This window comes from Falco punctatus (genome assembly GCF_963210335.1).
Source record: "Falco punctatus genome assembly, chromosome: 5".
Taxonomy (NCBI): Eukaryota; Metazoa; Chordata; class Aves; order Falconiformes; family Falconidae; genus Falco; species Falco punctatus.
Window position 1 is genome coordinate 75095471 of NC_137584.1, and position 14972 is coordinate 75110442.

Sequence of the window (14972 nt, forward strand, 5' to 3'; positions counted from 1 at the left end):
TCTCGGAACTTTTCGGTCTGTACCGAGCGGCGGCGGAGGCTGGCGGGAGGACGGGAGCGCGGGAGGGCGCGGGCAGGGGCTACGGGACGGGCGGCGGGCACCCGGGAGGCTGCGGAGGGCGCGGGGTCCTTCCGGAGGGGAGGAGGCGGCGGCGGCAGTGCGGGGCGGTGCTGGGTGCCGGCGGAGGTGCGGGGGTGGCGGGGCCTGCGCGGGGTGAGGGGGCCGTCGGGGCGGTCGGTTGGGGGTGCAGGGGAGGCGGGCAAAGGGTGAAGGTGGCTGTGAGGTGTGTGCGTGCCGAGGAGTGGGTGGGTAGTGGCTCTGGTCTGTGCGTGGGGTGAGGAGCGGCTGTTGGGCAGGGGGAGAAGCGGGTGTGTAGTGCGTGGGGGTGTAGCTTGTGTTCTCTGTGAGCGCACGGGGTGGGTGTGCAGCGTGTGTGTGCGAAACGTGTGCGAGGGTCGGCGGTGTTGTGTGTGGAGAGGGGAAGGGCAGTAGCGGCTGCTGTGGAAGCGGGGCAGATCCTGCAGGCTCTGGAAGGAGCTTTGGCCGGTTCAGTTCGCGTGCTGTCTCCTTGGGGTGCCAGGGGAGCGGCTGACTTATAAAAAACGTGGGGGATAGCGTGTGTGGTGGGGGGCGAGGCCGGTGGGTGCGTTGTGAGGAGAGCAGCTGTGCGGTGTGCAGGGCGTGGGTCCGGCTTGGGGACCTGGAGAGGAGCAGTTTTGTCAGTTGCGAAGGAAAATTGGGGAAAGAAGTGTAGGGAGGGAGCTCAGCACGGGTGGAGGGCGAGCACTGTTGCAGGGAGGTGATTCAGGGAAGTATGCATGGGAGGAGGTTTGATTTTTGGACCTTTACTGATGTGAGGGGCCTAGGTTTGGGTTTTGGGATGCCAACATAGCTAGAGCAGGCTGGGGAATGAGGAGCGCTGCGTGGCATGTTGCAGGTGTGGAGCTGTAGGGTGTGGTGTCAAAGTGGAAGGGGTTGGCTGGCAGCTTACACTGAGTTTTGAGAAACTGTAGAGACCCGCAATACCTGGGTGTGCTGGGCTTGGGACTGCAGATGCTTCTGCAACCCTTGAGGGGAAGTGTGTATATTTTGGAGGAAGAGTGCTGCTTCAATGCCAGAAGAGTGACAGAGTGCGGTGGATGTTACTGTGAAGCAGCAAAAGAACGAGCCATGAGATATGGGGGGTTTTTTGCCCTGGGCAGTAAAAACTGTAGTTGAGGATTTGTTTGTACGAAACCCTGTACTGGAATTAGCTTCATGAAGGCTACAGAGGAAGTTTTTTGTGGTAGTGGATACCAACTTATTCTGCTTCTTGTGGGGCTATTCAACAGGGAGTTACTGAGGTTAGCATCAATGGTTAAAATAAGAGGTAGCAGCATGAAATTGTGCCAAGGAGAATGCATCAGGAAAGTCACGCTGGTAGTGAGATTGGCTGGGCACTGGGACAATTTTCCAGTGGGGAAGGAAGTGGTGGAACAGTTATTGGGAGGGGGACTGAAAGTGGCACTGGCTGCTGTCAGTACAGTGCTGGGTCACTGGAGAGATGAGTATTTATTTACATGAACATTTGCAGGCCACAGTTGTAAGCCAGACTCCTTGTGTGTTAGATGCTGTTCAAAAAATGTAATAGGAAGTATTCTCTGCACTGCTGCCTTTGGACTGTCTTTTCTTTCTACGCTTTTTTGGCCATGTGTGAAGCAGGCAGATTGCTTAACCTGAAATTGCTCTGCATAGACTAGATTGGACTAGGATCAGTCTTTCTCAATTTTCTAGATATCAAAATGAGTTCCATGCTGACCCATGCCATCAGAAACCTCCCTGCTTCCTCAGCATGGGCTGCCAGGGTCTGTAAGTATCTTTAAGTTTATTAAAAGCTTGAATTGGTAGGTCATAAAATTCTGTTTTTAAGTCTTGGGTTTGGAATGGTTGCTTGTATCTGAATCTCTGTTCCATTGTCATCTTATAAAAACATGACTTCTTTTTTTAACTAGCTAATTCTGTTGTTGCTGTATTTGTCCCTTCCCACATCAGGTGTGGGAGGAATCTCATGTTAATGGGTAATGTGACCTGTGTTGTTTTTGTGAACGAAGTAAACCAATAAAGAGCTCACAGATGCTCTAGTGCAGTTGTCTTACTATGATATTATCTTATTTTTTTAATAGTTCTTACAGAAACTAGAAATGTTTTTAACATTTCTTGTTTGACATATGCTATTTTTCTTTCTTGTTTTTCAGTTGCTCGATCACTGAGCTGCTCTTCACCGTTACAAGCTGCAGGTAGAGTGAAAAAACAGGAAAAGCAGTGGGTCTGTGCTAGAGAAGGCTATTTTTGAAGCTGCCACCCTTTTCCAGAGTCTCATTCCACTAAAATCTCAGACAAGCGGCACAGACTGCTTTAGTTTGAGTGCTCAAAAACTGCAAACAAGTAAAACTACAGGCAAACCGCTGTTTGCGGCAGAGTCCCGTCAACCTCTGAATGCCCCTGGCTCTCAGCAGCTCTGCCCAGTCCAGAGCTGACGCTCCATTGTCACCTGACAGATAGCTATTTCTAGAACCTAAACAGAGAAGCTGAACTCGGCGTTTATGAACTGTCTGGGCATAACCAGCTTACTTGCCCAGAGGGGAGGGGATTGTCTGTGACAAGGAGGAGCTTGTGGAATTAGCTCTGAAGTCCAACAAGACCAGTGAGAGGCTCAGGTCTTGGTGGAGCTGCTGAACATGCACAGTTACACAGATTTTTAGCCGTGGCACTTAGCGAGCAGTCAGGGTGATCTGGCATTCTGGGATTCATTGTGGGGGGTGGCTCAGGTGACTAATGCTTTGAGCTGCCTGGGGTTTGGAAATGGGCCTAGACAGCAGCTCCCCCTCGTCTCCTTGGCTTTGCACAGAAAGCCTTATATAACCCAAGAACAGTGCTGGAGTTTCATCCTAGTGCTGGCATTTGCTTCAGCACAGTATTTCCTGGCCTTAATCTGCTTTTACATGTCTCTGTCCTCCTGCTTGTAAAAGGAGCTGCCCCATATGGTCATTAAGATTTACAGGCCTTGTGGTATTAGGAAATTCTCATTGAAGTCTTTGTTAATCGTTACTTCGGAAGAGCTGTGTCAGCGGCCTGTTGAACAATACTCTTATCATGACATGCTTTGTCTTGAACCTGAGATGCTCAAACACCATACAAGAGAAGTAACAAGGTACCCACAGCAAATATATGCATTCTTTGTGCTACTGCTTTCCTCTGGGAGTGAAAGTTGACTTCCTGAACTGTTTTGATTACCTTGAATTATCTTACCTTCACTGTGCAGTAAGAGCATGTATATAGGCAGTTACTGTGGAAAGTAAGTTGGTTGCTAATTGAAGTCCTTGCTGTTCCCCAAGTGGGAGATCTTACTCACACTCTGAATTTGGTCTGCCTCATTCATATTGAAAGCTGTACAGCATTTTGAGAGGGATGTCTTCCTGCAGTATTCTTGTCAGTGGTAATAGAGACTGGGAGTTACGTGGCTTTGTTCTCAGCTGTACCATTGCTTCAGTGTAACTATAGATGAATCCCTCTGCTGATGGGGGATGTACCCAGTTGTTAAATCATGTTTCACACATCTCATAATTAGCCAGAGGGAGACAAGATTACAGCTCAGGTGTCCTACCTACCCTGCTTTTGACTTATGCACCAAAAGAGAACATTTTCCCGTTTTCTAGTAGTTTTTACAGGGTCTTACTTTAAGCTTGCTGGTATTCTTGTTAACATTACTTGTTTTTCGGCAGCCCAGCCTAAGAGTAAGAAGACCTTAGCCAAAAGCGGCACGAAGAATATCGTTGTGGTAGATGGTGTCCGTATTCCATTTTTGCAGTCTGGCACCTCGTAAGTATAAAATAAGAGGAAAATACATGCTGACTTGGTTAATTATAGAATCTCTGTGAAAAAAAATCAGCTTACTTGTTCTTTTTAATGTAGTTATTCTTATGCCTAGAAGTATGGAAGTTAGGCTGCTAGTTATTCCAGCTTACCTAATGAAAAAACGTGGTCTGAAGGTTGACCATGTATATGAATTCTGAGAAGAACGAGGATTTGTGCTGCCTGTCTAGAGGAACCTGCTGGTAAATTTACAGCAAATAAAGCAACAAGTTTCACAAAACTAGCAGGACAGATGCAGAGAATCTGCTGTAGACTCTTCTTGCTAGAGTGTCATGCCACCAAATCCACAACTGAATTAGAATCAGACCTAACTTTCTGAGGATGGATAGGGGATTTCTTTATTCTGTAACTATTGCTTTCCAGTGGTTTTACTACAGCAATTGCATGCTGGCTTACACACCAATAGTCCTCACAACCTGGGGTATGAAATGTTTGATTATAAATGCAGCAGAGCATTTCTGGTATGTCACCAGTTCTTTGCCACTGATGTGTGCTTACAGTGGTGAAGTGGACATCTGTATCGGTTTCTGACACCCCTAAGTTTCTGCCTTTCTTCTTTAACTTTCAGGTATGCGGATCTTATGCCACATGACTTAGCAAGAGCAGCACTGCAGTAAGTAAATTGAACACTAGAAGAGCCCAAAAAACTTGTTGAGATGCTGGGGTCCCAACGCTGGTATGGTAGCTTCAACAGATTTGAAAGTCAAGGCTCTAGCTTTGTCTCAGACTCCGAATGACATGATCCAGGGCCTTCATTTTTCATGGTCCACCACCACCTTCATAGGTGGCTTAAGCAGTGGGGCTTACAATAGGCTTGTGCTAAAATGTGCTATTAGAAAGAGATGGCTTTGTTGTCCTGCTTGACAAACTTTAGTTTGAATTCTGACTGTAGTTTTCTAAATACAGAGGTCGTAGCTGCTGTTGAGGTGTGCTTACAATTCATGGGAAAAACAGTCTGGGCAATGCAGGGAAAAACTTAAGTGGCAACAAGAATAACAAGCTAATTCTATCATCTTGCCTGTCCTTTCCACTCTGCAGTGATTTGACAAAAGCTGTAGGTTGTTAGGAGTGGGTTTGCTGTGTTGAGAAGCAGGGCAAAGTGCTGTTGAAAAGAGAGAAGGCTTTACTGGGGGGAAGGGAGATCTCAAGGCTCAGAGAAAGATCATGAGGTTGGTTAAGTTGTGCCAAATCTGAATGCCATGTTTAGCCACGGCAGGCTAATCTGCTTGACAGGCAGCGTGTTAGTCGTGTGTGAGGGCTGTGTCCAGACATAGAGGGGGTTTTAATGTGCTGCAGAAGAGAAGTTACTGATTGAGGGGCCCTTAGTTTTGTTGTTATTTGGTGCTTTTTAGTGCATGAAACTGCATTTGTATCCCAGTGGCCTTAAATCACTGCCCGCAGTGGGATTTGTTGTGGTGACATGTTTGTCAAGTTGTTCTGGCAAATGATGCCATATGGTGAAAACACACTGCTTATTTTCTGTGTGTCTTTACTGAATTTTTAAATGTTCCTAAACAAAAGGTGATCAGCTTTAGCTCTTAAGGCCCTCTTCCTTTAAATTTTTGATGTCGGAATACTCCAATTTGGGGAAGATACTAACAGCCACTTTGGGGGTGGAGGGAGTGTAGAGCAGTTGCTTTCATGAAATTATGTAATAATTTATATTGCTATTATCACCATGATTATTTGCAGTCCATAGCCAATTACACTTTTCATTAAGTACATATGCATGCAAGATTTCTTCTTAACTAGGGGCAGAAGATGTGACTCCATTGTTGCCTTGTTCTCCAGCCAAGCTGGCAGAAAGAGTATGTTGGAGGACTGTGACGTAGTTATTGCTTACATGGTGCAAATTCTTTTTTTTTATTCTTCTCCTCAGGGGGTTGCTGAACCGGACCAGTGTCCCAAAGGATGCTGTTGATTACATTGTTTATGGCACAGTTATCCAGGAGGTGAAAACGAGTAATGTTGCCAGAGAGGTAGGTTACTTGCAGCATTTCCTCTGTGAGTCTGATTTCTGCAGCTAGCATGAAGATGACAAACACTTGGCGCAAAAAAAGAAATTTGCAGTGTTATGGTTTGTTTAAACATGATTTGCGAGTATGAACTAGTTGTGCAGTATTGTATGTGTCAACTGTATGGGACTCTCCCTCCTGTTGAAATCTGCTGTAGATCAAGTGTATTTTAATGCAGTGAAGCCTCTACTTGATTCTTCCTTGAGAGGGAAGCTTTTGTTAGTGATTGGTGATCACTCAGCTCTTAACTGATTTAAATGCTGGCTTGTCCAAAGTACTTGAGAGGACTAGAGTGTGCTGTCATAGATTACTGTGGTATTATTGGCTGATCAGATGCAGCTTTTGAATGATTTGAAATGGAGTAGCTTACCTGCCCTTTTTTCGGGCAGTTAGAAAACACAATTTGCATGCTATTCACAGAAAGAAGCTGGTCTACTGCAGTAACGTTACGGAGGCAGCATGTGATTTTCTGTAATCTGGAGCTTCTGCTCTTGTTCTCTGCAACTTGGCAAAACCATGATGTAACCTGGGCTGGAACGACTGAGGAGGTGGTTATGAGGCTGTCCAGTTCCATCAGCAGTTTTAGCCTTGTGTATGCGAATACTCGCTTTGGTCACCTGCCAGTCAGATGAGGCTGTGGTATAATTTTAACTTGGGAACAACTGTTGAACTTTAAACCAGTTGGCCACATCTCAACTAGGGAAGGTCTTGCTGTGAGCAGCTCTCTTGTGGTAGGAGGCCGTGCTCTCAGCTGCATCAGATTGAGAGGCTGTGCTCTGAACTGCAGGAAATGTTTTCTGTACTGTGTGAAGCAGGTCACGGTGCCTTGTACTGAGGGGCTCTAAATAATTCCCTTCCTATATTGCCTTTGCAAATAAGGTGAAGCAAAGATGATGCTAAGTAGTTGGAAGTTCTTTTGAAATTGTGAAGTGTGCAGTTAGTTTGTCACTTTATTAACGGGGATGGCCAGTGACTGTCTGCATGATGAAACTGAGAACCTTGTCAGTTGCCGTTTCCTCCTGTTCCTGGAGTCTGGGGAGGGGATGAGTAGTTGGCTGAATGAAAACTTGATGTACTTGTTTTCAGCTTATGTGGAAAGGTGTGTTGCTGGGCGGAAGGTAGTTCTGACCCTGTGGAGCAAAAAGGCGCTGGTTTTAACAGCCATTCTTTGTTGCTTATAGGCTGCCTTGGGAGCAGGTTTCTCAGACAAAACTCCAGCCCACACAGTCACCATGGCTTGCATTTCTTCAAACCAGGCTATGACCACAGGTACGTTGGCTGGAAGAAGCTATGGGTTTGGGAAGGAGCTTAGCAACTCCTCTGCATACCTTGTCTAACTTGCAGTGCTTAGTGAATAGAAGTAAGCATTTGAAGAAATTCTGGAATGGAAGTTTTTGAACCAACAAAATATAATATGAATCAAGTGTCTGCTGTAGACCTGCCAGCAGCTTGATAACCCTTTGCCTTCAGCAGTAGTCTCTGCTCAGTGTCTACTTCAGCTTGGGAGGTAAAGACTCCATCATGATAAGGAAGTTGCTACCTTTCAGGCTACTTTTGTTTTTGACTTAGCCTAAACAGAGCAAAAAAAATTGAGACCCGGCTACTGTCTCAAATTGCTGGGGATGTTCTTCTCCCAACTGCTGCATGTGACAAAGAGAAGTAGAAGCAAAGTTGTAAAACCAGCATGATTCAGAAAATGGCTGTCTCTGTTAAACATGTGTTGTATAACTTGGCCAAAGCCAGAGGCTGAAGAAGGAAATAAAATGTAGTAGTATCCAAAGCACTAACAGGCTAAGTGTCAGTTCTTCCCACAGCTCTCATGGGAAACTCTTGTCTTGTTCTGCAGGCGTGGGTATGATTGCAGCTGGACAGTGCGATGTTGTGGTAGCTGGGGGTGTGGAGTTAATGTCAGATGTTCCCATTCGTCACAGTAGGAAGATGAGGAAGACTATGCTGACTCTTAACCGAGCCAAGACCTTAGGCCAAAAGCTCTCCCTGATTTCCAAAATTCGCCCTGACTACTTCGCTCCTGAGGTAATTTTTTTCCAGACATTTAGATATTTAGCTAAATTGTTTTCTAGGGAGGTGTAAAACAAATTGTCTTAGGTAATTTTTCTAGCCTCAATGGAGAGGATTTAAAAAGTGTAAGGTGGCTGCTTGTGGCTTGCCTTTATTGGATCTTCGTCCTGTGCTTTAAGTTAAAACTGCAGTTGATTAGTGGATCTCATAGCGTTGTGACTCTCTGCTTTGTCGTCTTGTATGTCTTCAGTAAACCTAACTAAATTCAAAAACTCCCTGTCCTACAACTCCTAGGCAAACTGTGCTGGAGACTGCAAAAGTAGAAGGTTTTTCCCCCAGAAATACAAAACTTATGCAAGGGTCCTAAAGGATCAGCAGATTTTTTTTTCCTAGATAATAGAAGTAACATGCTTAATATCAGAGAGGAATATCCTTACTATATGAATAGAATTGTTGTTTGATTAATGCATCTTAAATGTGCCTTATGATTGCTGTTCCTGGCCAAACCCTGCCAGGTGCTAAATGTGTTCAGCTCCCCTGTTTGGGCCCTGATGAGAATCTGCAGTCTACTTGTTAAAGGCAGGAGTCTGCTGTAGAGGGAGCCACTCTTCTTTGTCTGGCGGCATGAGAGGGGTGAATTACTTCGTGGTGGAGATGAGAAGGAAAAGCATTTCTCTCCTTACCATCACCGAACTCTTCACAAGAAAACTGTGTGTCTGCGCTGCTGCTGCCTGCCTTTAGTGTGAGTGCAGTGAAGCACAGTGTATGTACAGCAGAGGTGAGGTCCAAAGTCCAGCAAAGATATGAAAATTGCAGATTTAAATGCATGCAGGGATTTCCTGTGTGCTGCTGGAAGAGTGAAAACTAAGCTGAAATCACCTGTCTCTGGTTTTTCTTGAGGAAGTATTCGACAGGGAGTTTTAAGGTCCCAGGATATGTTGTTTCACTTTAGCCCAAAAAGTCTGGTCATCCTTCAGAGGGGGTTCCTTGTTCAATGCAGAAGGCAGCTGCTCTTTTGTCTGCACGTGCAAATGCAGTACAGTTCTTGAACCCCTGCAGTAAGCAGCAGTCTGGACCTCATTTTTATCCATTTTTTTTTCTAAAATCTTTGAAAGTGATGCTTCTTCTAATATGTTTGCCCAAGTCACTTCTGGTATTGTTACTGTGTGTTAATTGCATAACTCTAATATTAAACTGCCCTGTGCAATAAACAAAAGGGTTTCACTGGCTGACTGTGCAGGGCTTAACCAACTTCTGAACTGTATGTAACTGCTCAGGGATGGGTGTTGATGTGTGCTGACTTTATTTTTCTGTTTTGTAGCTCCCAGCTGTGGCAGAGTTCTCCACCAGTGAGACTATGGGGCACTCCGCTGATCGTTTGGCTGCTGCCTTTGCCATTTCCCGTTTGGAGCAAGATGAGTATGCCCTCCGTTCACACACACTAGCTAAGAAAGCCCAGGATGGAGGCTTGCTACTCGATGTGGTACCCTTCAAAGTGCCAGGTAAAAATGCATGTTTCATTGTTAGCATGCACTTCATGCAATAAAGAAATACTTTATTTAGTAAAGGAGGGGAAGTACTGGGGTCAGATTCATAATGTTCTGTATATCTGATATGGATTTTAACTCGTGAGAGATGGTTTCTCCTTGGAAAACTACTGACATAAGAGCATGTTTCTAAACATATACATCTAAATATATAAACATATACTCAGTTACCTAAATATTGTAATGCCCATCTTGTATCCATGCTAAGTGGTGATACAGCAAGGAAGATCAGAACGGTTGGACCAAGAATCCCCCTGCTCTTTCAGTCAGACAAGAGAACCCATGTTTATAGCCCAAATCACTAACAATGAATAGAAAGCCTAATAAAATCCTGATCTGATCAATCAGACACTGGATAGGAAGAGCTGAAATGTGTTTATCTTGGTAGACTCTGGTTCATCAGCCTCACAGTCATTGCTCCAATATGAAATAGTTTGGGGAGAAAATTTAAGCTGTCCTTTCTGTGGCCTGATTTCTACCCTCATCGCCCATCAGCCAGTGGACATGCTTTGGTGTAATACCTATCCATCTGGGGCACTTTTACTCTGTACTTAGTTTCCTAGATTCATGCTTACATACAGTCTTTATACTAAAATTGGTAATTTTTGTTAACTGGCTTATTTAAGCAGCTGGTGTAGTTGAAGGTGTATATATTTGGTTCTTCCTAGTGCTCTTACTTCCTCAAAACTTGGCACATAAATGTATACTGATTTAGGCCCAGTTCTCCCATTTAGGCTTTATAATCTGAATTTAAATTCTTTAATCAAGTGAGTTTTCCATGTACTGATTTTTTCTTACAGTAAATAGATAGCAGTGCTTCATTTTTGCAATCTTCAGAGAGAAAGTAATGCAGCTTTAATTTTTAAGTGGTATTTTTTTAGCCAGGTTAAATATGCTGATACCATGAATGGATTTTCTGTTTTTTCCTTTTCCCACTTCTCATAAAAAGCACAGTTTTCCGATTGTTTCTTCCCCCCCCCCCCAGACTGTTGATGTGCAAACTCATGTATATTGCTGACTTTTGTAGTTTAAATATTTTTTCTTTTTTTTTCATCAACAGGCAAAGATACAGTTACCAAAGACAATGGGATCCGTCCTTCCTCACTTGAGCAGATGGGCAAGCTGAAGCCAGCTTTTGTCAAGCCCTACGGAACCGTCACAGCTGCCAACTCCTCCTTCCTGGTAATGTGTGGTCCCATCCCTGTGAGGCAGAAGGGAGAACTGTCTGGTTTACCCTCTGCCTCCCATAGGTGTGTAGGTCAAGCTGTTACAATCTGTGGGAGTTAGTTGTTCCCTTTGTAATGTCACCTGCTTTCAGATTTTTCAAGGGTAACTTTGATCTGTATTACCATCTGGTTATCTTGGGTACTGGATTGTTTCTTTTTAAAATCAAAAATTAAACACCTGAAGTCTTGGTCTGTGTTACCTGTTGATTTTTCTGTAGCTGCCTTATAAGGGTTGATCATTCAAAGGCACATGTGAAAATTCTGTCCCAGATGGGATTGATCACATTTTAAGTCTAGAAGTTAGTAGTTTTAGCCTAAAAGTGTCACTTTAAGGCTTGCCCTGTAATCCACAGAGAGGAAGGAGAGATTTCTCTAGCACATCTATGACGAGCTCTCTTCTGCATATCCTCCTTTTTCTCTCTTTAGCGCTTTTAAAGGAAGCTTTTTTAGATGCTGAAGTTTAAGGTAGTTGTGTAAATTAGGTGAGGTGTATCTGAGCCTTACAGAAGGTGATTTCCACTGGAAGTCTCCCACAGAGGGCTCAAGGTGGCGGTCGTGTTCCTGCATGCAGCCCTGACCGGTTCTTGTGTATTTAAAAGGTGTTTCACAGTTTGTGATGAGCATTTCAAAGGAAGCAAGTAACTACTGCTGGAGCTCTTTCAGCAGCGATGCTATTTAATCCTTAGCGTTCTTGGGGACTTAAAAAAGCCTGGTAATGGCACGGCCTTGGTGTTAGGAACAGCAGAAATGCTGTTGGTGTGCTCTGTGCCACAGGTCTGTAGGCGAGCTTAGGCTATTAGCCCCAAATAAGTGGTCATGTGCCAAAGCTGTGATGTTCATCTTTGCAATAATGTGGTGAGCCTGCGGCTTGTGTCATCCCAGAATTATACTCCTGTTCTGGGACGGAGCCAAGTAGACAGGTGAGTGTTTGGGGTAACCAGCTTGTTCTCAGGAGAGGCAGGGATTTTAGGGATTTCTGTCCTGTTTGAAACCAGGGGGAGTTGTGGGTCTGAACTCTAAGGAAGTGCTTTAGTAATGTGTGTGCTAACACCATTCGGAGATCATCCATCTATCCATCCATCAGCTCTGTCATGCAGAGTTGTTCTTTGTCCCATATCATAGGGGGATGTCCTGGAAGCTCCGGTTACATTTGGGTCCTTTCTTGCCAGTTGCTCTGCCGGAGGGCTGTCAGGCTCATTTTGTGTGCAGGGTGTGCTTGTTCTTCAGGCAGTGATCTTGCTTGTGTCTGCCTGTTTCAGACGGATGGTGCTTCAGCAGTTCTGCTCATGTCTGAGGAGAAGGCTCTGGCAATGGGATACAAACCGAAGGCCTACCTAAGGTAAAAAGGGACTACTCTATGTAGCTTCTGAAGTTTGCTCTCCCTTTCTTCTCTTTCTGTTGCTAACAGCATTTCTCCTGTGCAGGGACTTTGTGTATGTGTCCCAAGATCCAAAGGACCAGCTGCTTCTGGGGTAGGTGGTGATGATCAAGAGCATGCCCTAACAGGCCGTACTAGTGTGACAGCTAGCCTTGACTTGCTGTTACATGTTTGTGTTTTGTGAAGTATATCCTGAGAGATTACATCTCTTCAGGCTTTCTCAGAAAGGTGTGAGAGCCGGTGTGTTAGGTGTGACTCAGGATGGGGAAGTGGCTAACATGGGAGAGCAGCTGTGGCGGAAATACCCACCCTCATTTGCTGGGGGGCACCTTGGTCTGTTGGTACTAGCAGTAGTTACCTGGGGTTGTGTTTTAGTTGGAGTGTGACAGGCAGAGCACTGTACCATGAACCCTAGAGAGAAGGAATGTAATGTGGGTCACTGTGGAGAAGGGGGATGATGTTATGAGGAAACGTATTCACACCAGAATTCTGTTTCTTAACTCTTCTTCAGTCCAACATATGCTACTTCCAAAGTGCTAGAGAAGGCTGGTCTAACCATGGCTGATATTGATGTGTTTGAATTCCACGAAGCTTTTGCTGTAAGTACTCTGAACACTAAGGATGCCTTTAACTGTAAAATATCATTCTGTGGACATCTGCTTTCGTGTTGGTGAAAGCTCTCAAGACCTTCGCTAAATGTAGATAGGTGTAATTCTACATTTATGTCTAAATATAAGTACTGTATATATTTTAAATGTTACATTTTTACATTGACACAATCTATGCTAAGTGGCTTACGTTGCTTGAAGTCACCAAAGGAATACCGATTGTTCTAAAATAATACATTAAAAAAATAAAGCTTGCTTTCCCAAGACCCTTGTATGAAGGAAACCACTTCTGCACATCATCTACTAATTGGATTGGGGCTGTGTGTTACTGTGGTGACGTGGCTCGTTACTTGGACAGCGTCTTTTTCTAGTTAAGGTTGAGCTAACATTAATTAACAGGGCTGATCCTGTCGAATGCTTTTTTAGTTGGCTGTGTTGGTTTTGTGGCTGTAGCTAGCCTCAGGACAACTCCTGTTTACTAGCGCTGTCCATAGGCTTTCCTCAAGGTCTGCCATTATCCTTGTTAATGTTGCCCTCCTCTCCCTTCCAGGGGCAGATACTGGCTAACCTGAAAGCTATGGATTCGGACTGGTTTGCACAAAACTACATGGGCAAAAAGTCAAAGGTAAGACACAGTCAGGACACTTTTATCTTTAGTTTAGTTTAACTTTAGGATTAATTTAATTCCTCGTTGCAGCAGGATGGTGGTGGTGCTGCAAAGCAGGGCTGTTGTGTTCTGTGAGGAGAAGCAATGTTTCTTGAATTCTGGGTTAGCAAATCCCGATGTGAGGAGTTTCTTTGGGAACAATGGTGCTCCCATTTTGAGCAGGAGGTGATTTAGAACCGTAATGGTAATTGTTGGAGAGGAGGGAATAAAAAACAGTGGGAGGGGCTCAGTCCTTGGACATGCTTTCTAACAGCGTGGAGTATACCTGTCTGGCTGCAGGTGATGCAGTAAAGCCTTTAGCACAATTTTGTCCTGTTGTCAGGCTCTTTTATGTGCCAAGGAACACTTCATACAGCCAGCCTGGACTGTTGTAGGTTTGGCGTTGTCATGAGTAGGTCAGGCAGTCTCCTTCCAGACAGGTGATTGTGTGTCCTCTCCTCTGTGTGCTCTTGCAGGTCGGAGTTCCTCCTATGGAGAAGTTCAATAACTGGGGTGGCTCCCTCTCACTGGGACATCCTTTTGCTGCCACTGGCTGCCGTCTGGTAATTACTGCTGCCCATAGGTTGAGGAAGGAGGGAGGACAATACGGCCTGGTTGCTGCCTGTGCTGCAGGAGGGCAGGTAATGGTGCTGTATGGTCTGGCCCTGTTCCCTCTGCAGAGGGGCAGGAATTATGTTTCTGATCCTGTTGGTACTATGAAATCCTGTCTAGTTACACCGGCCGTGGGGGCACCTCCAAAGTCCCATGGCACTTGGGGGTTCATAATACCCTCCGGCTTGGCTGGCTGCCTCCTCGTTGTGACTGAGTTCAGTGAGCTCCTCCTGCCTTGTCCACTTCAGAGACTCTCCAGCCCGCCTCGGAATCATCCCTGGGCAATTAGCCCTCATCAGCCCGTTCGGTACAAAAGGCAAAGAGAGGTTTCAGCCATGTTCTGGGGGTTTCCTTTGGTGACTCTCAAAGACTTCCCAAATTGTGGTTTCTGAGGATCGTTTTTCTGATCTGAGGAAGAAGGGTGTTTACAAGAAAAATGGGGGTGAGACTCTTCCTTACAATTCTTGAGGCTGTGGATGAGAGCCATGGTTCAGGTTGCAGGGACTGGTGGGGACCTAGCAGGCAGGGCTCACCTTCTGTCACCTGAGGGCACTGGTCCTAGCATTGCCTTCACCCTCGATTCCCAGTTTGGTCCTCAGGACAGCCTGATGCATTACTCAGGGTGGACTCTGGTGCCTTGGCCAGCCTGAAGCACATCTGTGCTGTCCTGAAGCTGTCAAACCACTGTCTGCAGAGCCCTCTTAGTGAATCAGCTCAATTTTCATCTTCCCTTTTATTTTATGACAGTCGGGAGATGGGCATCCCCAGTTGAGTGTGTGTCTGTAATAATTAGTCTTTTCTGTGACTGTTCTCTTTCTCTCTCTCCTTCCAGGGGCACGCGATGTTAGTGGAGCTTTACCCTCAGTAATGGGACAAGGGACTGCTGAGCAGGTTATTCATACGTCCTGTGCCTGGCAATGCCATTTCAATGCACTAATAAAAACATACATACAGTCCTTCTCAGAAAGGATTTTTGGTGGCCTTTGTAAATACCTTTTAGCTACTCAGC

General features: G+C 45.2%; 1 protein-coding gene across 1 annotated transcript; it reads left to right on the forward strand.

Annotated features, from left to right (window-relative positions):
- Window positions 1-122: 122 nt before the first annotated feature.
- Window positions 123-14930, forward strand: HADHB (hydroxyacyl-CoA dehydrogenase trifunctional multienzyme complex subunit beta). The gene is made up of 16 exons (XM_080390347.1): window positions 123-186; window positions 1774-1848; window positions 2235-2276; window positions 3762-3858; window positions 4481-4525; window positions 5792-5891; window positions 7109-7196; window positions 7774-7961; window positions 9268-9448; window positions 10554-10675; window positions 11979-12058; window positions 12144-12191; window positions 12609-12696; window positions 13256-13330; window positions 13828-13992; window positions 14796-14930. The coding sequence occupies exons 2-16, from the start codon at window positions 1782-1784 to the stop codon at window positions 14829-14831; spliced, it is 1422 nt and encodes a 473-aa protein (XP_080246473.1). The 5' UTR covers window positions 123-186; window positions 1774-1781; the 3' UTR covers window positions 14832-14930.
- Window positions 14931-14972: the final 42 nt, after the last annotated feature.